Below are 18873 nucleotides of genomic sequence, written 5' to 3' on the forward strand. Positions count from 1 at the left end.
AACAGCGATATTATTGCTGCTGCTATCAGCTGTAGTACTGGTCGTGACGGCGAGAACATCTATAATGGCCGAGAATTCGACCGCCAATACAAGCCGGAGATTGTTTTTTGGATTATTCCATAAAAGGTAGTGAGAATTTGTCAAATTATGCCAAGCCTGGTCCTCTTTGTTAAGCGACGGCAAACCAAATGTGCCTAGAAAACAGCCAGGCCATGCATCTCCTCGTATCGGATCCGTGCCCAGTTGACAATAGTACCGGTGCCGTCGGTCTCGTCTCTCATCTTCCAGACGCGCTCAACCAGCTCCCGCGCATTGTAGATGTATCCAAAGCCACATGTGCGCTCCATGACTAGGAGGCGGTCTTGAATGACAACACGCTGCTCCATGGTCCAACATGCACCCCCGGCCATAACAAGGGGGTACATGAGGCAGGGTTCCAAGGCACTGCCGTAGCGAATCTTTTGCACCGACTCCAAGATTCCCTCAACGTTGGTAGTGACTCTGGGATCGTTGACCTCGTAGCCTTCAACAATCTGGTGAAGGCGGAGCCTGATGGCATATTCGTAAGCCATTGTTGCGTGTAGCACATCGTCATTGGCCAGGTTAATGGTCCAAGCGGCGCGTGATCGGCCGCCGTATTCATATGACCAGTGGTTGATGCGCTCTTCGATCTGTGTGGCTTCCTTGCGAAAGATGGCTTCTGAAGCGTGGTCAACGCGAGTTTTTCGCTTATCAGCAAGCGCATTGACTACATCCACCAGGTGGAATAACTCTTTAGGAATACCATATATGGCAGAATCTTCGTCATCGGGAGCAGATGTCAGTCGGTCCAGCGTGGCCGCTTCTTGTGCATCCTCACCCATGAGCGGAGGCTTGCATGTCGATGTAGTAGCGGCAGAATCGAGGAATCGAGCAAGCCGCACGAGAAACTTGTTGTGGCCGTGTATACGATCTCCCTGCTGCTGGTTCATCAGGGCCGTGAGTAGCCTCTTGGCCCCTTTCAGATGCAGCTGCCACCCCTCACTGGTGCCATCAAACAGCTCCGTCATGCAGAGCAGCAGGCTGCTGACAAGGGCAATGTCGGCATTCGATTTGTCCACGTGGGGTAAGAGCCTGGCCAGAGACTGGGTTGCTTTGCTTTGGTGATAGATGCCCCTTTCGGCCAGTTGAGGCTGCAGCTTGCGCCAGTGATTGGCCGAAAGAGCCAGCACACAGTGCATGACGAGGTCGTTGGAGTGGGCAATTGGCAGTAGATATCCGTTGTAAGGATTCGAATTTGACATGCGTCGAGAGAGCAGAGAAGACACAATGGTTATATAATGGTTGAGTAAAGCTCTATCATGTGGTGATGACAGCTGCGGCAGCGACTGCGGATTATACACTGATAGAGTCGACATGGACGATACGGGTGATACAGTTAGAGAATCGTGAGAATCCGAGTGAGGGCTGCCATAGCTCATTGGCGTGATGGAATCCTGCCAACTAGTTGGGGGCGATCCATGCATATCCCAGGCTGCTCTATCGACAGGCAGCCCAAGCTCGAATCCATTGCCTGATGATGACACAGGCGGCAGGCTGCTAAAGTGGTCCGTGGAATAGTGGCTGTCGCCGCCGCTGCTGCTGCTGGAAGAGCTCATGGCTGGGCTATTGGCGCCTCTGATGATAAGTTCGGTTGATACATCGGCAACGGTATCAACCACAACGGGCTCTTGGGTGGGAATAACTCGTGAGCCCATGGGTTCTGGCGAGACTGCCACTACTGCTGTTGCCGCCGTCGACGACGACACCGACGCTGGAGCACCCGTGGCTGCGGCTGCGCCCATGAGTTTGTCCCTGGGGCGCTCAGGAGGCCACGCGCATTCAAGACACAGGCGTCTGCAGTCTCCGCATCGCGGCTTCGTCTCGTCGCACTTCTTCTTGCGGCGCTTGCACATGAGGCATCCCGTCTGCACCCGCCGGATTCGCGCCTTGGGCAAGTCGCCTATCGGTTGGTTCAAAGCACCGCTGGCATCACGCGGACGACAGGGGAGACTCAGACGCAGGCACCGCGCGCACGGCACGCTGCCATCGCAGGCCTGCTTGATCTGGGCACAGCGATGGCAAACAGGGCGACTTTCGGAGACCATGATGACACGCACAATTTTGATCCTCGGTGGGATATCGTGTCTCTTCTCTTCTCACGTTTCGTTCCCACTCCTGCTTGCTCGCGTTCTCTCTCTCTCTCTTCGTCTCTCACTCTCTCTCCAGCAGGAATTCCAAGCTTCCTCTAGACTTTTGCGGTTCAAACGTTTGGTGGCAGGTAGTAAATACGGTTGGCTGAGCTCTGCTCCAAGCCCCAGTTTTTGCCGCCTCGAAATCACTCGTCCGTGTGGCCGTCCTGTAGAAAGCGGGTAAAGGCTAAAAGGAGGCTTCTCTGCAGCGGGTGCGGGAGGGAGCGCCCTGCTCTAGTAGGATCGATCGTCTTTGGGGCCTCAAGATTCGAGAAGCTCGCCGCCGCTTCTCATGGCGAGATGGAGCATCAATAGGCCACGGTTGACAGAGAGCTGGTCGAAGACGGGGCGGCGATCGGAAGGGGAGGCTGTTTGAGCCCACAGGAGCGGTAGGTGGTATAAGAAACCGAGCAGGATTCGGGGACGTGCAACGAAGCAGGACCCCGGTAGATAATCTCAGGCTGCTGGGACTTTGGCGTCGAGTACGAGTGGCGCCGATCTATCTGTAGCGGGGACGGCCTTATTTGGAGGATTCGCTAGCGGGAGCAGCACTCAGTACAGCGCTTCTCTGGCAGAGGCGTTGGCCGATATCCATGGCGCCATGACAGCCGGGGAGATTAATCGCTAAACCGCCACTACTTGCGCCAGATGTACTGCTACCACAGCGCCTCAACTGCTGCTACTCTCTTTGTCGTGCCTTGCCAGGCTTTGGCGAGCAAACTGAGGGTGCACCAGGGTCGCTCCGAGACCCCAGACTTGGCCCCCCCCTGTAAGCACCAAGATGAGGAGCTGAACTCACGCAACGCTGCCCGTGCCATTTGCATGCAGATATGAGAACTTTGCAAGAGACTACGTCGCCTGCTCTGCGGCTTCAAAATGGCACTGGGCCGTCATCTGCAGCCTCTACCGCGCCGTACAGGTACTTGGCCGAAAAACAAGCTCTGCGGGTTTGGCGTGGGCGATCAGTCAATAGGGATCAAACCCGCCTGGCGCCGCGCCCGAGCTAGGCCAGACTTCATACACGCCATGTTAGCTCTCAGATTCCAAGGCACGCATAGGTCATCTTTTGTCTTCGATTTTCGCCGTCTCGACGCTGATTCTCCTTGACGTGACATGGCTCGACTTTGGCTTATGCACATATATTTCCGGTAAATCAGCACTCGAAGAGGAGGGGCGGCATGTCGGATTGCCCTGGCATTGCCGCGCCTGTGCCGTCGCGAGTATACATGTAGACGCCATTCTTTTTTGGCCGACGAGGCAGGACTTACGACGGGTACTGCATACTGCGACTTGGGAGCTCTCGTGGCACGGCTAATTGACGATGCCATCAATGCCATGCCGTATATGCACACGATATATCTATGCACGATACACGCAGCGTCCCTTTGATGCTGCCATTCGGGTACCGGCAGACACGGCCGTAGCAGGCACAGGCACAGGTACAGGTACAGGCACATGTACAGGCACATGCCCGGGTCTCACACATTGGGGGGGCTCGTCTCGTGTCCAGGGCTGTCGTTGGCGATGTAGCCGGGGAAGAGGCCGTTCGCCGACGTTGTATCTGGGCCCTGACTTTGCTGAGCAGGTTGCATCGAGTCTTGGTGTGTACATGCAGCATTTCTAAGCAGCAGACCCGAATCTCTTCGCTAATCAGCACTCCTACAGCTCAACTGCCATCGCTGGCGGCATCGCAGCTAGAGCGCTTTGCGGGTGCCGATCATTTCTGGCCCCCTCAACGGCGTTCGTCCTGCGAGGTGGGCTGAGAGACTTGCAGGTTGATTCAAGCGTTTCAGTTTGCAGCCATCTTGCATGGGCCATCAGGTCCGAGCCCTTGTCTCGCAGGCCTCTTCTCTTCCAGAAGCCATGCCGCCAACCGCCTTCACCAAAGAGGCGTCCATTTCCTGTCGACAGCCTCATCTCCGCTTCTGCAATGCGCAGGCTTGTCCAACATCTTACACGTCTCTCTACCTCGTGCAGAGCTGCATGATGCGCCACGCCAAAGGCAGACAAACGCCTTGTGCTAACGCCCGAAAGGGGATGTCCCAGATCCCTAGCCCAGCCAAGCCCACGCTGTCGCAATTGGCCAAGGCCCTGGCCACAGACCCGGTACAAGAGATTTGGTGTCGTACCGGCGGTATTCGTAAACTCCATGTTCCATAGAATGGGCTACTGTAATTGGACCCAGGATGGTGCCGTACGGAATAATATGGATGCTGCTCGAACCATTTTCTTCATGCTGTTTTCGTCACCAGATGAGCAAAAGAAGGATTCCGTGGGTGCATCGGGCAACGCTTCGTCGTCTCTCTTTCAATCATAGGGCGATTACCATTACTCCCTACAAATACTGGCATAAGTAGAGCTCTGTGTAGTGTCCAATATACGTGTAGGCGACAACAAGCATAATTTGCGTAGCGACTAGTGCCTCAAACGCGGGTCAAGCCGAGCTGTCAAGAAGCATAGCTCGCTGCTTGAATCGCGTGCCCGTCCTATCTAGCTGATATGCACGAGTCTGTAGAGTAGCCCTTGTGCTACTCGACTTTATACGAAGCACGGACTCAATCCTACGCACAATGAGCAAAGAACGAACGCTCCAAGCACGTCCGGTTCGACATCTCATCTCGTTCTGGCCCAGGATCCGAATCCCAGCGGAGTGTGGGTTCCAGATAGACATCACTGATTCGAAGAAAGGGCATAATGCTTCGCCAGGGTAGCATCTGCACAACGTCAATTACTAATGCGAGTACCTGGCGTTGCGAAATAAATACGCAACATTCCTTTGTTTTTCCATTTCGTTGTGTGCAAAAGAACGGTGCAAGCACCAGATTCGGCTGAGATGTTGGCTCCAACACTCATCTTGTGATGCCGAGTTTCAGGCAACGAAGAGAAGACGTTGGTGGAAGCTGCATGTGTAGGTAGGTATGTAGGTACTCGCAACTGCAAGCCACGTTAAACCTCGGCGGGGGAAAAAGCGGTGACCCTTTTTCTCTTCTTCGTTCTAACGGTGCTAATGCAATGCAACAACTCCTATGCTACAAGGTAAAAGTGTACCGGTACTTTGGCACAATCAGCCGGCAGCAAGTCCAGAGAACCTGGTCCAGATGGAGTCAATTCTTTCTTGTTCAATGCTAGGGTGAGATCTGACGTGCCGAAGCGCCCTTTGCTATATATCATGCAGTCAGCCAATAAGCAGAGGACCCGGTATTGAAAAGAAAAGAGAAAATTTGATACAAGATGGCAGGACGCAAGATTAGCGACGAAGAGAATGCCATATCAACTCGAGCAAGCAGCCCTGGCCGATACTGCGGCCTGTAGGCGCACTGTAAACCACAAGATGCTCATCCATAGCCACCCTCTTATGCCGTTGGGCTGTATGGAGCAGAAATCTGCCCCTCCATCACGAGTCCCCATGCGCTATCCGAATCGCCCTGGCTGTTCCATCGATGGCTTCTCTCGCCTGCCACAGTGTCTTGTCCATGTGCTGAAACGGGTGCGGAACTCCGAGGAAGCGCCGCTGCGTGACCTCGACGCCATTCTCGACCAGCACCTTTGCGTATCTCTCGCCCTCGTCCCTCAAAGGATCAGCTCCGGCTGTGTAGATGAGCGTATGGGGCAGGTCCTTGAAGTTGGGCGCCTTGAGGAGGTTGGCGAACCAGCCGACGCGCTCCTTGGCAGCCCTGTGCGCCTCAGGCTCCGTGGGCAGTGAAGATGTCTTGAGCTTATCGAACCAGGCCAGCCGTGCCCAGTTGAGCGTCGGTGCAAACTCGTTTTCGCGCATCGATGGCCAGGGCGAGTCACTGGCTGAGGCGTACTGCGAAAGGTCGTCGATGACGGGCGATCCCACGGCCACCAGGCGCAGAGGGACGGCAGCGTCGCGGGCCAAGTGAGCCACTGCCAGGGCGATGCAGCCTCCAGCCGACACGCCGCCAACCGAGATGCTGTCTGGGCGGATGTTGAACTTTTGCGCGCCCTGCTGGTGGATGTACTGGACCGCCGCGAAGCTGTCTGTGATGCCCGCGGGGAAGGGCATCTCGGGCACCAGGCGGTAGGCGACGTCGATGACGGCCACGCTGGCCTTTTTACAGTAGTGCTTGCAGATGTGAGCCTCCGTCTCGAGGTCGCCCAGGCCCCAGCCGCCGCCGTGGAAGTCGATGTGCACCGGCCACGGGCCTGGAGTGTCGGGCTCGTAGACACGCACTGGCAGCGGCGTGCCATCAGCCAGCGGGATCGCATCGTCGTAGATGCGCCCAACGTCCGGCGCGGGGGCCGTGCCATAGCTGTAGAGGACCGAGTAGTTGGCGCGCAGCTCCTGGAGGTCGATTGGCTTCATCGGCCTGTGGGCGATGTTTTCGTTGTAGAGCTTCTCAAAGGCGGGATCCAGCTTGCCCGCCATGGACGGGTGGAGGGGCTGGAGAGCCTCGTGCTTTGCGTCGGACGACATGATGCTGGGGATGAGGAGAATTCTACTTGTTCTTTTGGCTTTGTTTTCCTTCTTTGACCTTCTCTCGAGGCTTCGGGATTGCTGGGATGGTGAGTGCAAAGTTGAATCACGGCGTCTCGTCTGTATGTGCTGACAGCTCTGACGGGTGAGAACTCAATACATGGCATCATACATGTAGCTCCAGCTTCAGCCGCCGTGGAGGAGAATGGAGGGGTTAAAGGACTTGCATGCAGACCCCCACATGTTGCACCCTCAGCCTGCGCCGCAGAGCTGGAACTCGCGCGAAATTGTAAAGAGGACGCAAAAACAGAGTCCGAGAGAGACGAGCGACACGAGGCATGCTGGCTGACAGGCGCCAGGCATCACCAGCTCTCAGATGCCGCGGTACAGGCTTGCTATGCGGCGGCTCTTCAGGGCTCTTGGGTCCCCTAAAAGCCCAGATGTCTCCAGATTTCAGGTCCGACGGCTGCAGGCTTTTGGATCGGAACCCACCCGGAAGCGGCCGCCGCTTCACGATCTTGTCACCGATTGGACCCTCCCGCTGAAGAAAAAAATGATGTCTCTGTTGAACCAGAGTGTGCGATTGTGGTCCGTTGCTCAGCTCACGCCGCGTTCCCAGAAGCCCTCGCCCATGTGGCGGCGAGTACGAAATTTTGGGTCCCTTGGAGAGTTGGAGGGGGCCGCCACGCAGCTTCCCATGAGTATTGGCTGATCAGACTGTGTTTGAATCGGTTGCATCAATTTCCTATTTGGCCACCAACAGGCACCTCATCGTGGCCCCCTGTTCTGTGAAGAACACAAGTATCTGTCATACAATACAGATAAAAGACGTCGGCGCCTTCATGTTGTGAGAAAACCGTGTCCTGGATTCCCTTATCAACCGTTGGCAAGCCTGAATCCCATTGCCTTGTTGTTCTCACGCACAAGAGTCGAAGAGAGCAAACAAACAAACCTCCCCAGCAGCCGTTGCAACGGTCAAGATGACGGTCAACGATAAGCCCGTGCTGATCATTGGCGCCGGAGTCGTGGGCTTGACGTTGGCACACGGGCTCAAAAAGGTAATGTCGCAAATCAACAGAGCTCAAGGAAATTTCCAAAACGCACACCTTGGCTGCGCTAAAGCTGCTTGGTCCCTCACGGTCATGATGGAGCCACCTGCGTTGGCTGTTGGTTCTGCTGCAGCTGCAGCTTGCGGTGGCAGCATGGCCCAATAGGGTGTAACAGCTTCAGGCCAATGGTCTATATCATTACGTCGGAGCCCAGATGTGCTAATTCTACGCCCATGTTCGTGTTGCATCTAGGCAAATATTCCTTTCGAAATCTACGAGCGAGACGAGAACATCGATGCCCGAGGACAGGGCTGGGCCATCACTCTGCATTGGGTGCTGCAGTACCTCGGCGAGATTATCGATCAAGACACATTCGCCGGCTTGGATGACGTCCAAGTCGATCCAGAGACTGGCCGTAACGACACGGGCAACTTCATCTTCATCAACCTCAAAACAAAAGAGCCCAAGTTCTACATCCCTCCCAACGCGCGTCGCCGTGTGAATCGCGAGAAGCTGCGCCGGCTTCTACTCAAGAATGTCGCGGAAAACGTCCACTGGGACAAGCAGCTGACAGACGTCCAAGTCTCGGACAACGGCGTCAAGGCCGCTTTCGCAGATGGAAGCGCGGCCGAGGGGAAAATGCTCATTGGCGCCGAAGGCAGCAATTCACAGACAAGGAAATATCTTGTGCCAGAAGACTACCAGAACTACTTGCTACCCGTCAAGTTGGTTGGCGTCTCTGTCGATTTGACACCCGCGCAGATCAAGCCACTGCGACAGATTGATCCGCTGCTCTTCCAAGGCTGCCATCCAGAAACTGGCGTCTTTATCTATGTCTCAGTTCTAGAGACGCCAGAGGTGAACGGCAGTGCTGGAACCGCTGACGAACACTACCGCGTGCAAATCATGACCTCATGGCTCGCCAAAGATCACGACGAGCACATCCCCGAGTCAAACTCGGAGCGCATCGCCATGATTAAGCGCCTGGCTACCGGCTTCCACCCGGACTTGTACAGCATTGTACAGGCCATCCCCGAGACTTCGCCCACCCTACACCTCGTCTTGCAAGACTGGCCCTGCCGGGACTGGGACAATCATGACGGCCGAGTGACTCTGGCTGGCGACGCCGCGCACGCCATGGTCATGTACCGTGGCGAGGCGGGCAACCACGGCATTCTCGACGCTTGGCATTTGCTTCGCCAGATCAAGGCAGTGTACGCCGGTGACAAGACTCGGGCTGAGGCCATGGACGCGTATGAGAGGGAGATGAAGGAGAGGGCCATGCCGGCTGTTCTGCTGAGCCGGCAGGCGTGCTTGGATGCGCATGACTTTCACGGCTTGAATGAGAATTCGGCGGTTCTCAAGAAGAGGGCAATTAACGCGGCTAGAACATGAATTGTACGTCAAGTTGTGTAAAATTTGTAATTTAATGTGCAGAGTAATTGATTATCTCAACAACACGCCATGATTTAACATACTATAATCTGAAGAGTCGGCTCAATGAGCTTCCTTCGCTGTATATCGAGATGATACGACGTATAGTCAATATTCATCAATTTGACCCAACTTTGTGGCCATACTGCATGTATTTAATTTCCTTTTCATAGCTCACACCTAGATTATTGCTATTTCCCCAAGTTATACAATAAAATAAAGCGAAAATGCAAAGCAAGCACATCTCATTTCGTTGCAGGGTACCGAGAAAGCCCATTTCCTAATTTGGAAGCGCTAACATCGTCTCTCCAAAACCATGAGATCCCGTCGACTATTTTACATATTCTACGTCAGCGGTAACATTCTCCGCTCTCATTTAGTTTCATGTACCAAGATTAGATTTGAGATAGTCAAGGGCAATTCTCCGCCTTGGCGCCCCTTCAATACCAACTTGGAATTTTGGAAATTTAGTCTCAGTTAGGCGCATGGGCCTCTCCGATGTTGGTGATGATCCATGACGCAAGTACCGAAAGCGTCGATCTAGATAAAGTTTAACAGCACAATGAATCGGCAACGTAAAAGGCTGAAAGATTTCTCCATATAAGAAGCCAATATCTACTCTGCTGTTGTAGTCAGAATCATATGTAGAATAAGAAAGTCGATCTCTTTGAACATAGAAAGAGCAACAACCGCTTTCAAAATGAAGGAAAAGAACGAGGTCATCCAGGAGTTCAAGGAACTCGTCAACATGACGGCCAAGGAATTGAAGGACTGGCTAAAGGGCGACCAGTCTGAAGGCGCAGGATGGCCTAAAGAGGATGGGGGCGGAGAATCTGTTGGCCACGACAGCGGTCGACAGATTGTTGAGATTCTAGAGGCCAACTCGGAAAAGGATCCGGAAAGGTACACGGACGATCACATCACCCACATGAGAAAGGTCGTAGGCTACATGTACGTTTGGGCGCTTTACATCTCTGCTATTGCAGCATAACGACAAGGAAAGCTAATTGAAAGACGGCAGCAAACGGCACTTGGCTCAAGAAGAAAAGGCAAATAATAAAAAGCCCGTTGAGGAGGTCAAAAAGACCAAATCTTATGCATCGCTCAAGAACTGGGGCCATGATACCATCAAGAAGCGGGAGGCAAACGGAGGCGGCGCTGAAGCAGATGCCGAAGGCGAAGAGCAAGAGCAAGAGGAAGGGAAGGAAGACGAAGACGAAGAGGAAAGGGAAAAGGCAGGAGAAAAACGAAAAGCGCCAGATGACCAGTCTGGCACAAGCAAGAAGAGAGAAACAGAGGATGGCGCAGCGGCAGTAGACAATGATGAAAAGGAAAAGGACGATCAGGCTGAAGAAGATGAGGAAGACTCAAAGAAAGGAGGCCATCCGAATGGCAAAGGAGGAGGAAACGGAAAAGAAACAAAAGGTCCTGAAAAGGGAGATACAGTGAGCTGGAACTGGGGCCAAGGACAGCCTGAAGGGAAGGTCAAGGAGGTCAATCCTGGAGAGTGAGTCTGCCGCCATCGCCGAATCTATTATCTTGAGGCTAACTGTGTATAGGACGACTATTGAGACGAAGAAAGGAACCCAAGTATCGCGAAAGGGAGATGAAGATGATCCTGCCGTCGTCCTTGATACGGGAAAGTCGGAGGCGGTCAAGTTGAATCACGAACTCAACGAGACTGAGGATTAAGTTGACTGCTGTGTGTCAAACTAATATGAGAGTTGGGTATAATAAAACGAGTATGCGTCGCCACATGTAGCTGATTCAAGCTCATGCTAGTACTTGTTCAAACCGGGCAATAATCATATAAAATAATTGTCAATTGTGACTATCGATAGCTCAAAATATTTCCATGCGCCTGAAATTCTGCGTTCCGTAGGCATGATGGAAGCATCGTATCTACATGCAGGTCGATGAAGCTTAGAGATGGAGCACATGCACTTAAATCGAATCGAATCGATAGTGTCGATAGTTCCAGCTTTTGGGGCTTCCTCGGCTCAACCGCCCGTAGCGCCCACTCTAGCGATTGAGTCCAGTGGAGCTGCCCGGCGGAATACAGCGGGGTACAGCGGGGTCTGCAGCGCAGCAGTCGCATTCGGCTGACGATGAGTTTCTCGCCAGCCGGCTGTGCTGCTTATTCTTTTGACCTCTCGCTCCAACCGTCTGGCAAAGCTTTCCTCGTGGAGGCCCAGCTCTCGGCTGTTGTCAGAAACGGCGCCCTTTGCTGACCTCTGTCCTGTCCACCAGCGCCTGCTCCCCGGCACAGCATGCGTTTTGATTAGTGAAAGCCTCCCATCATGACGACTTGATCCATCGCCATCATGTAAGATTCGCAGCAAAATGGCGCTCCTCCGATTGTCGTCCGACTAAGAGAATGCTAATTCATGATCATCATGCAGGATCGAGCCTTCGATTCGACTGCGACGCGCAATCCACGCGGGCGATGCGCTGCTCGTGAAGCGCATCCTCAAATCCCACCCTTCGCTCCTCCACAACCCCGACACCTCTCCGGTTGGCCTCTCCAACTCCAACATGCACCTTGCCGCCTCGCTCGGCCACAAGCAAGTCTGCAAGGTGCTCCTCGAAGCCGGACACGAAGATCCATGCCCCGCCCTAAACGAGAACCACCAGACGGCCCTCATGCTTGCCTCTGGTGCTGGCCACACAGAAGTCGTCCACTTGCTGTGTGAGAACGACACGGGTTGTATTCTACGAAGAGACGTTCGCGGCCGAGATGCCGTCATGGAGGCCAGCGTGGGCGGCCACGACACTATACTACAGCTGCTGTTGACATATGTCCCTGGAGGACCCTACGAGGCGGTGCAAAGAGCCGATGCAGAGGGAAACACGGCTCTCCACTATGCAAGCGGCAATGGCAACTTGCTGGGCTTGCGGACTTTGCTCGCGGCCGGTGCAGACGTCGAAAGGCGCAACATTTGGAACTGGACGCCGGCCGCGTATAGCGCCACTGTGCAGGCCGAAGTGTACCTCAAGGGCTTGGTCTCAGAGGTTGGAAAGCTTCAGCAACAGCAGCAGAAGCGCAAGAAGGAGGTCGAGGTAGCGACCAAGAAGATGGCTGTTGGCACGGTGAGGATAGTTCGACAGGATAGCATTGATGGCGACCGACTTTATGACCTTTGATGTATGAGACGTTTCATACGTGGAAAGCGATATGCGTCTTCTTGTGAGATGACACCCAAGACAGATTTACAAGCTGGATTTATGGGCTATGGACTGCGATGAAGCCTTTTGTATTCTGACATGCTGTTTATTGTGTTTGCCCGATTGGGCTTGGAGTATGGAGCACAAAGCATGGAGCACAGCACAGAGGAGAGAGTAGATGGCCGTGATTTAAATATACTGATGCTTTCAATCTTTTCACCCCGGTCATGACATACGCTATTAGGCACTTACATGAACCAATTGTGATTAGTAGTGATACAGCTCGAAATGAATTCTCATCTCCCATTGGTTAGCAGTGCGCAGAGCTATTCAGTTACCTCCCTCCAGCTGGGGATCCAATCTTGGGACGGCCCGGACTTAAGCGCTACCAGCATCTACAGATTTCCGATGGCCGTAAAATGCGGTTTTCCTTGCAAGAAGCGCCTCCTAAGTCCAGCTCAAAATATTGTATATAATGCTTCAGTATTGTGTCGATGAAACAAAACAAAATGAAATCCAATAGCAAGAAACCAGCAATTCACACTGCGACGCCATGTCCATCATTCTCATCACCGGAGGAAACCGAGGCATCGGATTCGGCATCGCCCAAGCGATTGCAGGCCGTATGCCTTTGTCAACCATCATTCTGGGCTGCCGAAGACTTGAGGCTGGCTATGAGGCCATTGAAACGCTGCGAGGGCAGGGCGTCTCATCTCCGCTAGATGCGGTGCAGATTGATATCGAGGATATTCAGAGCATAACGGCGGCGGTCGAGGCTCTGGATAAGAAGTATGGAAGGCTAGATGGTACGTATAACACTTGAACGCTACAATTGTGAACTCGTCACTCACTTATTCTCTAATAGTGCTCATCAATAATGCTGCGAGCCTTCAGCTGCCTAAAACTGAGAATCTCGTTGAGCTCAAGGAGTGCTCCAACCTCAACTTCAACAACTGTGTTACATCCAACATCCTCGTGACCAAGGCATTTATCCCGCTTCTCCGGAAGAGTTCCTGGCCGAGAGTCATTATGAACTCTAGCGCTAGAGGGAGTCTCGGTCGTACAGCAAGCAGAGAGGTACCGATACCCCCCCTTTCCCCTAATTTCTATTAGGATCACCAAGGCGACTAACGTATCTGTATCCTCTTTGCTGTCCATACAGCTTCCACCCGTAGCTCTAATCGACTACTGCGTTTCCAAAGCTGCGCTGAACATGCTGACGCTGCACTATCAAATAACCGAAGATAACTACAAGGACGAAGGGGAGAAGGTTACATTCTGGAGCGTCAGTCCCGGCCATACGAAGACTGCATTCAATAATTACCGTGGCAAAAAAGATCCGGTCGATAGTGGTGAGGCGTTTGTGAGATTGCTGGAATCTGAAAAGGGCGCTATTGCTCCGGGCACGTTTTGGGAGTTTGAAGACGGGAAATTCCAGGAGGTTCCGTGGTAAGGCTTGTCTTGATGGTGCCGAGGATACCTATCATGTCATACTACCTAGACTATAAATGCATGTATGCATGTACATGATTGCTTTGGACTTTGGACATTGCTATTTGTAAACACGTCGGAAGAAATGTTCTCAAACCACCAATTTTATCAATTCAAATAGCATTCTTGATACACCATACTCAAGCAAAGAACAAAAGACATCATTTTGCTACAAGCAGCGGTGAAACTAATCCGCCATGCTTCCAGCTTGTCCATCAACATAACAAACTCTCTCTCATCACCGACGCCGCCGCGTATCCTCATCCAATCTGTGCCACCAAATGTCCGCTCGTGATTCACCACTAACTGAGCTGTCATCGTACAAGCCGCGCTCCAAAGCCATCAGAGTTTGCGCGCGTGCTTCCCTCCTCCATCTTCATCGGGGTGAATCAATGGCTACGCCCATAGGTACATAATCAACAGCTCTTGACGAGTCATTACGAGAAGACCGTTCTCCTGTCTCCAACTTTTACGCTTTTATAAGAGAGACATGACATCCATCTTTCTCATTCCAATTTCTTCTCGCGTTTGAAAGGAACAGTCCATTTTGTTTACCAATTTATCCCGGTTTATTTCTGGCCGTGCTCATCGGCCTCCCCATCCACCATCTCTATGCCCAACGGTCCTCGCGTGAACCGTAGGACGATCAACATCGAGGCCGGGGAGCTTCCGCCACCTGCCACCAAGCTCATCATCACCCAAATACTCAAAACCAGCCAGGACCCCCCGTTCTGGGCGTGGATCGTTGTCGGCGCCTTTTACGACAATCAGGATCGCATCATTTGGAGCACAGAGTTGTTTGCTGCCCACCTTGACATTCAGTTTGAGTCGGACGAAGAGCAAGATTCGGAAGAGGAAGCAGAAGGAGAGACAGACTTTGGATCTGATTCACCAACTGGTAAGCCAGCCATGCAATGATTGACGGTTTTTGATTTCGAATCACCCTCATCTCAGCCTTTTGCTTTTTTCAAGATATACATGTATCTACTTGGAGTAGCCTTGATTGACGCTAGCTTGCAAGTACAATCTCCTCCAGTTCGCCACTCTGAATCGCCCCAGCATCAGTCTCGGCCCTTTGAGACTTACAGCCGTACACTCAACGCAGACCAAGGCTATAATAACCGTACTCCGGCCTTTTCTCCATACAATTACAATTTCCACCCTCACTCTCACATCCATCCTCACACTTATCCCTACCCTCCTCCTCATTATTACACTCATCACGCCCTAAACCATCTGCAACCACCAACCTATATCAACCCGGCCTCTGTCTGGGATCCCACCATCTCTGGTGCCGTCCCCGGCCACTGGCAAGCCTCGTTCGATCCCACCGTCCAACGCTGGGTCCATACCTGGCAGCCCCAGTCTTCTGCCCCCTTCTTCTGAGCCCAACCCCACCATGTCCGGAGGCTGGAACCCCATCACCGGCCGGGACTCGGGATCCGGCCGCCCCGCCTTCTCTCCGTACGGAGCCCCCCAGCCGGTCCAAGGCCAAGCATACATCCCCCATGCTGGCGGTCCAGGCTACAACTTTGGTACAGTGCCTCAATACGCCTCGTGGCCCAACACGGCTTACGGATACTATCCTACAGGCGCCGCCCAAGGCTTCCCGCAGTATGGCGGCATGCATGCCCAGGGAGCCTATCCCGGCTTCCAAGCTCCACAGACATTTGCCTACCAGCCCAACGGAACAGGCAATCTCCTCCCCCGTCAACCACAGCCGTATCCCAACATTGATCCTACCATGCCGGCTGCCCAAATGACAAACACCACCGGCGGCACGGGCTGCGAGCCGGGCTACAACTACTTCTTCCCCGCAGAACACACCAAAGCCCACGTCTTCAAGACCAACACCCCCCATGGCAGCTCCCCCCCACAGCACAAATCCCCTTCAAAGCGGCGCATATACCGTGCAACACCACCATGGCGGAGCTGCTCAAGGGATTCGGCTGCACGAATCCGACGCCGAAAAAGAACAAGTGCTTCGAGGTTGTGAGCGGAGGTGGAGGAAAGTGGTACAAGGGGCTGGAGGTGAATGGCGCAGACAAGGATATGCTGAAGAAGACGATTAAAGATGTGGGATGGGATTCTACGCGGACGGGCAATCCGAATGAGAAGCCGGTGGTTTGTCTGTGGTTTTGCAAGGACTAGGTAGATGTATGATTTGTTGAAATCCCCTTGGCTGGAGGCAATTTTTCTTGGTATTCGATGGTGCTCCCACGAGTTATCTTTTCAATGGATCATTAATGCATCGTTGTTTAATATAGTAATAAACGGACTTTTACAGACCTTTATCTTTCGGCGTTTCCTGTGATGACACACGATAGATTTCGAAAGAGGAGTGGACAGGGGCTACACATACCTTGAGGCGGCGTGCCTGCCATGCTGTTTTCGCATTCTACGTCTCATCAACATTCTTTATTTCTCATTCACTTGATGAATTGCAGCAAGGCGTGGGACGCGGAGCCGTACTCCCGCCCAGAGATCGAGCGTGTGCGCGACTAGGTGGGTTTCCTCGCCCGTGGTAGAGGAGAGACACGTGTGATTTCGGTAGATGGGGTGAATGTGCTTGCAACGGGCAAGCTCTGGCGGAAGGTTATAAAGGAGATTTTCGAAGCTGAATTCTCAGATCTGAAGCTCGAGCACCAGCTTGTCGACAGTGCGGCAGTTGGCCTGAGCAAAAGTGGCAACAGAAAATCCTCTAGATTCGGGTTTTCTATCAACGAGTCCACTCATCAGAATATAGCACTAGTAGCAACAGCAGTGGCAGCAACAGCAGTAGCCCATGCTATAACTGGAGTGCCAGATAATAGAACTGGGATGCTGGATAACTTTCCCCCAAGTCTGAGAGTAAGGGGCTTACCACTTCATATTCGCGCCTATTCAGGTTCGTCACGCTAGAAGTTGATGAGCGTGAATGTTCGAATCTCACCCAGACACTCAAACTCGAACGATAAATTTTCATGATGGTCTAACAAGTCATGGATTACTTGAGCAAGAGCTAAAGCGATATTGACTTGGTAACGTACAAGGCATGATATCCTATCGGCAACCTCGATGTGTTCATCCAACTCCCACTAAACCATTGCCTGAGTGGATATTTGGTCTTCGCCAAAGTGTATTTAACGTTTGAAGAATAGAAATACCCTTTTAAACACTGTTCCGCCGATACCACAGGTGAGGCACATTGATGGAGGGACGCTGTTGCCTTATTAATGGCTAATATCCACGTTGTACATATCTCATGGAAAAGCACTGGTAACGAAGATTCTTCGATTGCTGACCAACTTGACTAGGTCTGCCGCTGCGATTTCAATTAGGTATGCTTTGAGTGTTTGCCTTTTTACTCTAAGCGGAAGACAAATTCCACGATGATGAAATCACTAGGAAGAACGACCTTTTCCAGCCAGGCGGTCTTGCCCCCAAGACCAGCAATATTGGTAATTATGACATTCTTTCCGGAGCAGGCGTTTTGGCTCTCCCCTGCGCGACATATTGGAGTTTAGATGGGACATTTCAGATTCTTGGGAGAGTGCTTGTGTGATGAAAGAAAGTCTGTGTTGTCAATGGCTCCTGGATTACTATTGTCGCTAGTTTCGAGAAACAGCTGGTGCTATGAGATCCTGGAGTGCTGCGTGTGCGGCTCAATGTTTTGTCGAAAAGTTAATCAATTGAGGTGTGATATTTTCAAGAGAGTAAAAGGCGTTGGCTAGCCTTTTAGAGAACTGCTTTGGAGTATGAAAAGAGTTTAACATCCCATCTAATTCAGTCTTTGGTCCTTAGTGCATCGGACAATGCGTGAGCCTACCTAGGTAGTTTATGAAATTTTTACAATACCAATTACATGGTTCGCTGGTACGAGGTTTTTATGGCACATGCAGTCATCAATTGCTATAAGAAGGGAAATGTTATCTAGAAGACCAGCTCTACTATCCAATGCATCTAATAGCACAGTCAATCTGCATATAAAGTTATATTAACGCTTAAAAGTCGCAGAAATAGCAGCTGGGTGCTGGACTGCTTTACCCTATAAGGAATATAACCAAATTGAATTTGTAATATCCTTCATAATTTTGATACATTGGAGACTAGAAATTGTCGTTCACATAAATGCCTACATCGAAGCCAAGCCTGCGCAAAGTTATTCTTAATTTGTGTGAGTTACAACGTCTCGGCCATCATGTCCATTAACGCTTAGTGTCAACGTGATATATAGTTCTTTACTTGAAATCATATCGAAATTTTTAGTGTACCGGTCTCTCTTTTAACCGCGCAATCAGTGCTACCTCTGTACCTTTGGGGAATTTGAATACGACTTTCTTTGCCATGTTTGAAAGGGTTTTGCAAACACTTTGCAATTAGCAACATGATGGTGATACGTCAACAAGCGTGCAAATGACATTGACGCCCCTACACAAACACGTTGATAAAGTGTGAATAAGTTTATAACAGAGTACAAGTGAAATAGTCTACGTGTTGCCTACGCATTCTCATATTTCAAGTGCCAACGGCAGTCGAAGTTTGTGAAATACAAAGCTACACGTCATTGTTTGCTCATCCGTAATTACACTAGCTGCCTACATATATTTCATGTTGATTCCATGAAAACCAACCACTCAGTCGAATCAAAAGCCTGTAGCTATGTTTAAACCTGAGAAATCTGCAAATGGATCATGGAAATGGCTCTAATCGTAGGACGAGAGAATCCAAAGACTTGTCGCCACATGAGCCATGCATATAATCCTCCGGCTTCGCAATCGTGTAATGTTTCGCAGAAACGCCCGAATGCTCAGCTACGATTACTCTCGGATTAGCGATGCTTGCCATGGGAGATTTCCATATGAGGGGATTATGTCCGGAGGAAGAGGCCCAGACCGCCTGCAAGCCAAGGTATATAACTTGGATGCCTAAAAGCTATATCCAATAGCTCAACACCATGGCGGTTTCATTGCAGGATAGCATGATCCGAGTACTCGGGGCTGGATCTCCGGCATCATACTTGATACTCCATACGTTCTTAGCTCCAGCAAGCCTCGTGGGGGGGCGTGACATTGCCGAGCAGTTCCATTCATGATACAAGCGTGAT

General features: G+C 52.0%; 8 protein-coding genes across 8 annotated transcripts; 6 read left to right on the forward strand and 2 right to left on the reverse strand.

The window, feature by feature from the left end:
* Positions 1–194: 194 nt before the first annotated feature.
* Positions 195–2126, reverse strand: TrAtP1_008728 (uncharacterized protein; the record flags this gene model as incomplete). Its single annotated transcript, XM_066114026.1, has 1 exon — positions 195–2126. The coding sequence occupies one exon, from the start codon at positions 2124–2126 to the stop codon at positions 195–197; it is 1932 nt and encodes a 643-aa protein (XP_065970119.1).
* Positions 2127–4073: 1947 nt separating this feature from the next.
* TrAtP1_008729 (uncharacterized protein) lies at positions 4074–4527 on the forward strand (the record flags this gene model as incomplete). Its single annotated transcript, XM_066114027.1, has 2 exons — positions 4074–4316; positions 4396–4527. The coding sequence occupies 2 exons, from the start codon at positions 4074–4076 to the stop codon at positions 4525–4527; spliced, it is 375 nt and encodes a 124-aa protein (XP_065970120.1).
* Positions 4528–5604: 1077 nt separating this feature from the next.
* Positions 5605–6648, reverse strand: TrAtP1_008730 (uncharacterized protein; the record flags this gene model as incomplete). Its single annotated transcript, XM_014086966.2, has 1 exon — positions 5605–6648. The coding sequence occupies one exon, from the start codon at positions 6646–6648 to the stop codon at positions 5605–5607; it is 1044 nt and encodes a 347-aa protein (XP_013942441.2).
* Positions 6649–7628: 980 nt separating this feature from the next.
* Positions 7629–9092, forward strand: TrAtP1_008731 (uncharacterized protein; the record flags this gene model as incomplete). Its single annotated transcript, XM_014086968.2, has 2 exons — positions 7629–7706; positions 7950–9092. 2 exons carry the CDS (start codon positions 7629–7631, stop codon positions 9090–9092), a joined length of 1221 nt encoding a protein of 406 aa, XP_013942443.2.
* A 692-nt stretch (positions 9093–9784) lies between these two features.
* Positions 9785–10823, forward strand: TrAtP1_008732 (uncharacterized protein; the record flags this gene model as incomplete). Its single annotated transcript, XM_014086969.2, has 3 exons — positions 9785–10082; positions 10153–10638; positions 10691–10823. Exons 1-3 carry the CDS (start codon positions 9832–9834, stop codon positions 10821–10823), a joined length of 870 nt encoding a protein of 289 aa, XP_013942444.2. The 5' UTR covers positions 9785–9831.
* Positions 10824–11263: 440 nt separating this feature from the next.
* On the forward strand, positions 11264–12515 carry TrAtP1_008733 (uncharacterized protein). Its single transcript, XM_014086970.2, has 2 exons — positions 11264–11457; positions 11534–12515. Coding segments are annotated over exons 1-2 (744 nt in total). The 5' UTR covers positions 11264–11455; the 3' UTR covers positions 12276–12515.
* A 334-nt stretch (positions 12516–12849) lies between these two features.
* On the forward strand, positions 12850–15173 carry TrAtP1_008734 (uncharacterized protein; the record flags this gene model as incomplete). The annotated part of the gene is made up of 5 exons (XM_014086971.2): positions 12850–13102; positions 13162–13373; positions 13459–13745; positions 14429–14685; positions 14893–15173. The coding sequence occupies 5 exons, from the start codon at positions 12850–12852 to the stop codon at positions 15171–15173; spliced, it is 1290 nt and encodes a 429-aa protein (XP_013942446.2).
* Positions 15174–15186: 13 nt separating this feature from the next.
* Positions 15187–15783, forward strand: TrAtP1_008735 (uncharacterized protein; the record flags this gene model as incomplete). Its single annotated transcript, XM_066114028.1, has 1 exon — positions 15187–15783. One exon carries the CDS (start codon positions 15187–15189, stop codon positions 15781–15783), a length of 597 nt encoding a protein of 198 aa, XP_065970121.1.
* Positions 15784–18873: the final 3090 nt, after the last annotated feature.

Source organism: Trichoderma atroviride, chromosome 4 (genome assembly GCF_020647795.1).
Source record: "Trichoderma atroviride chromosome 4, complete sequence".
NCBI lineage: Eukaryota > Fungi > Ascomycota > Sordariomycetes > Hypocreales > Hypocreaceae > Trichoderma > Trichoderma atroviride.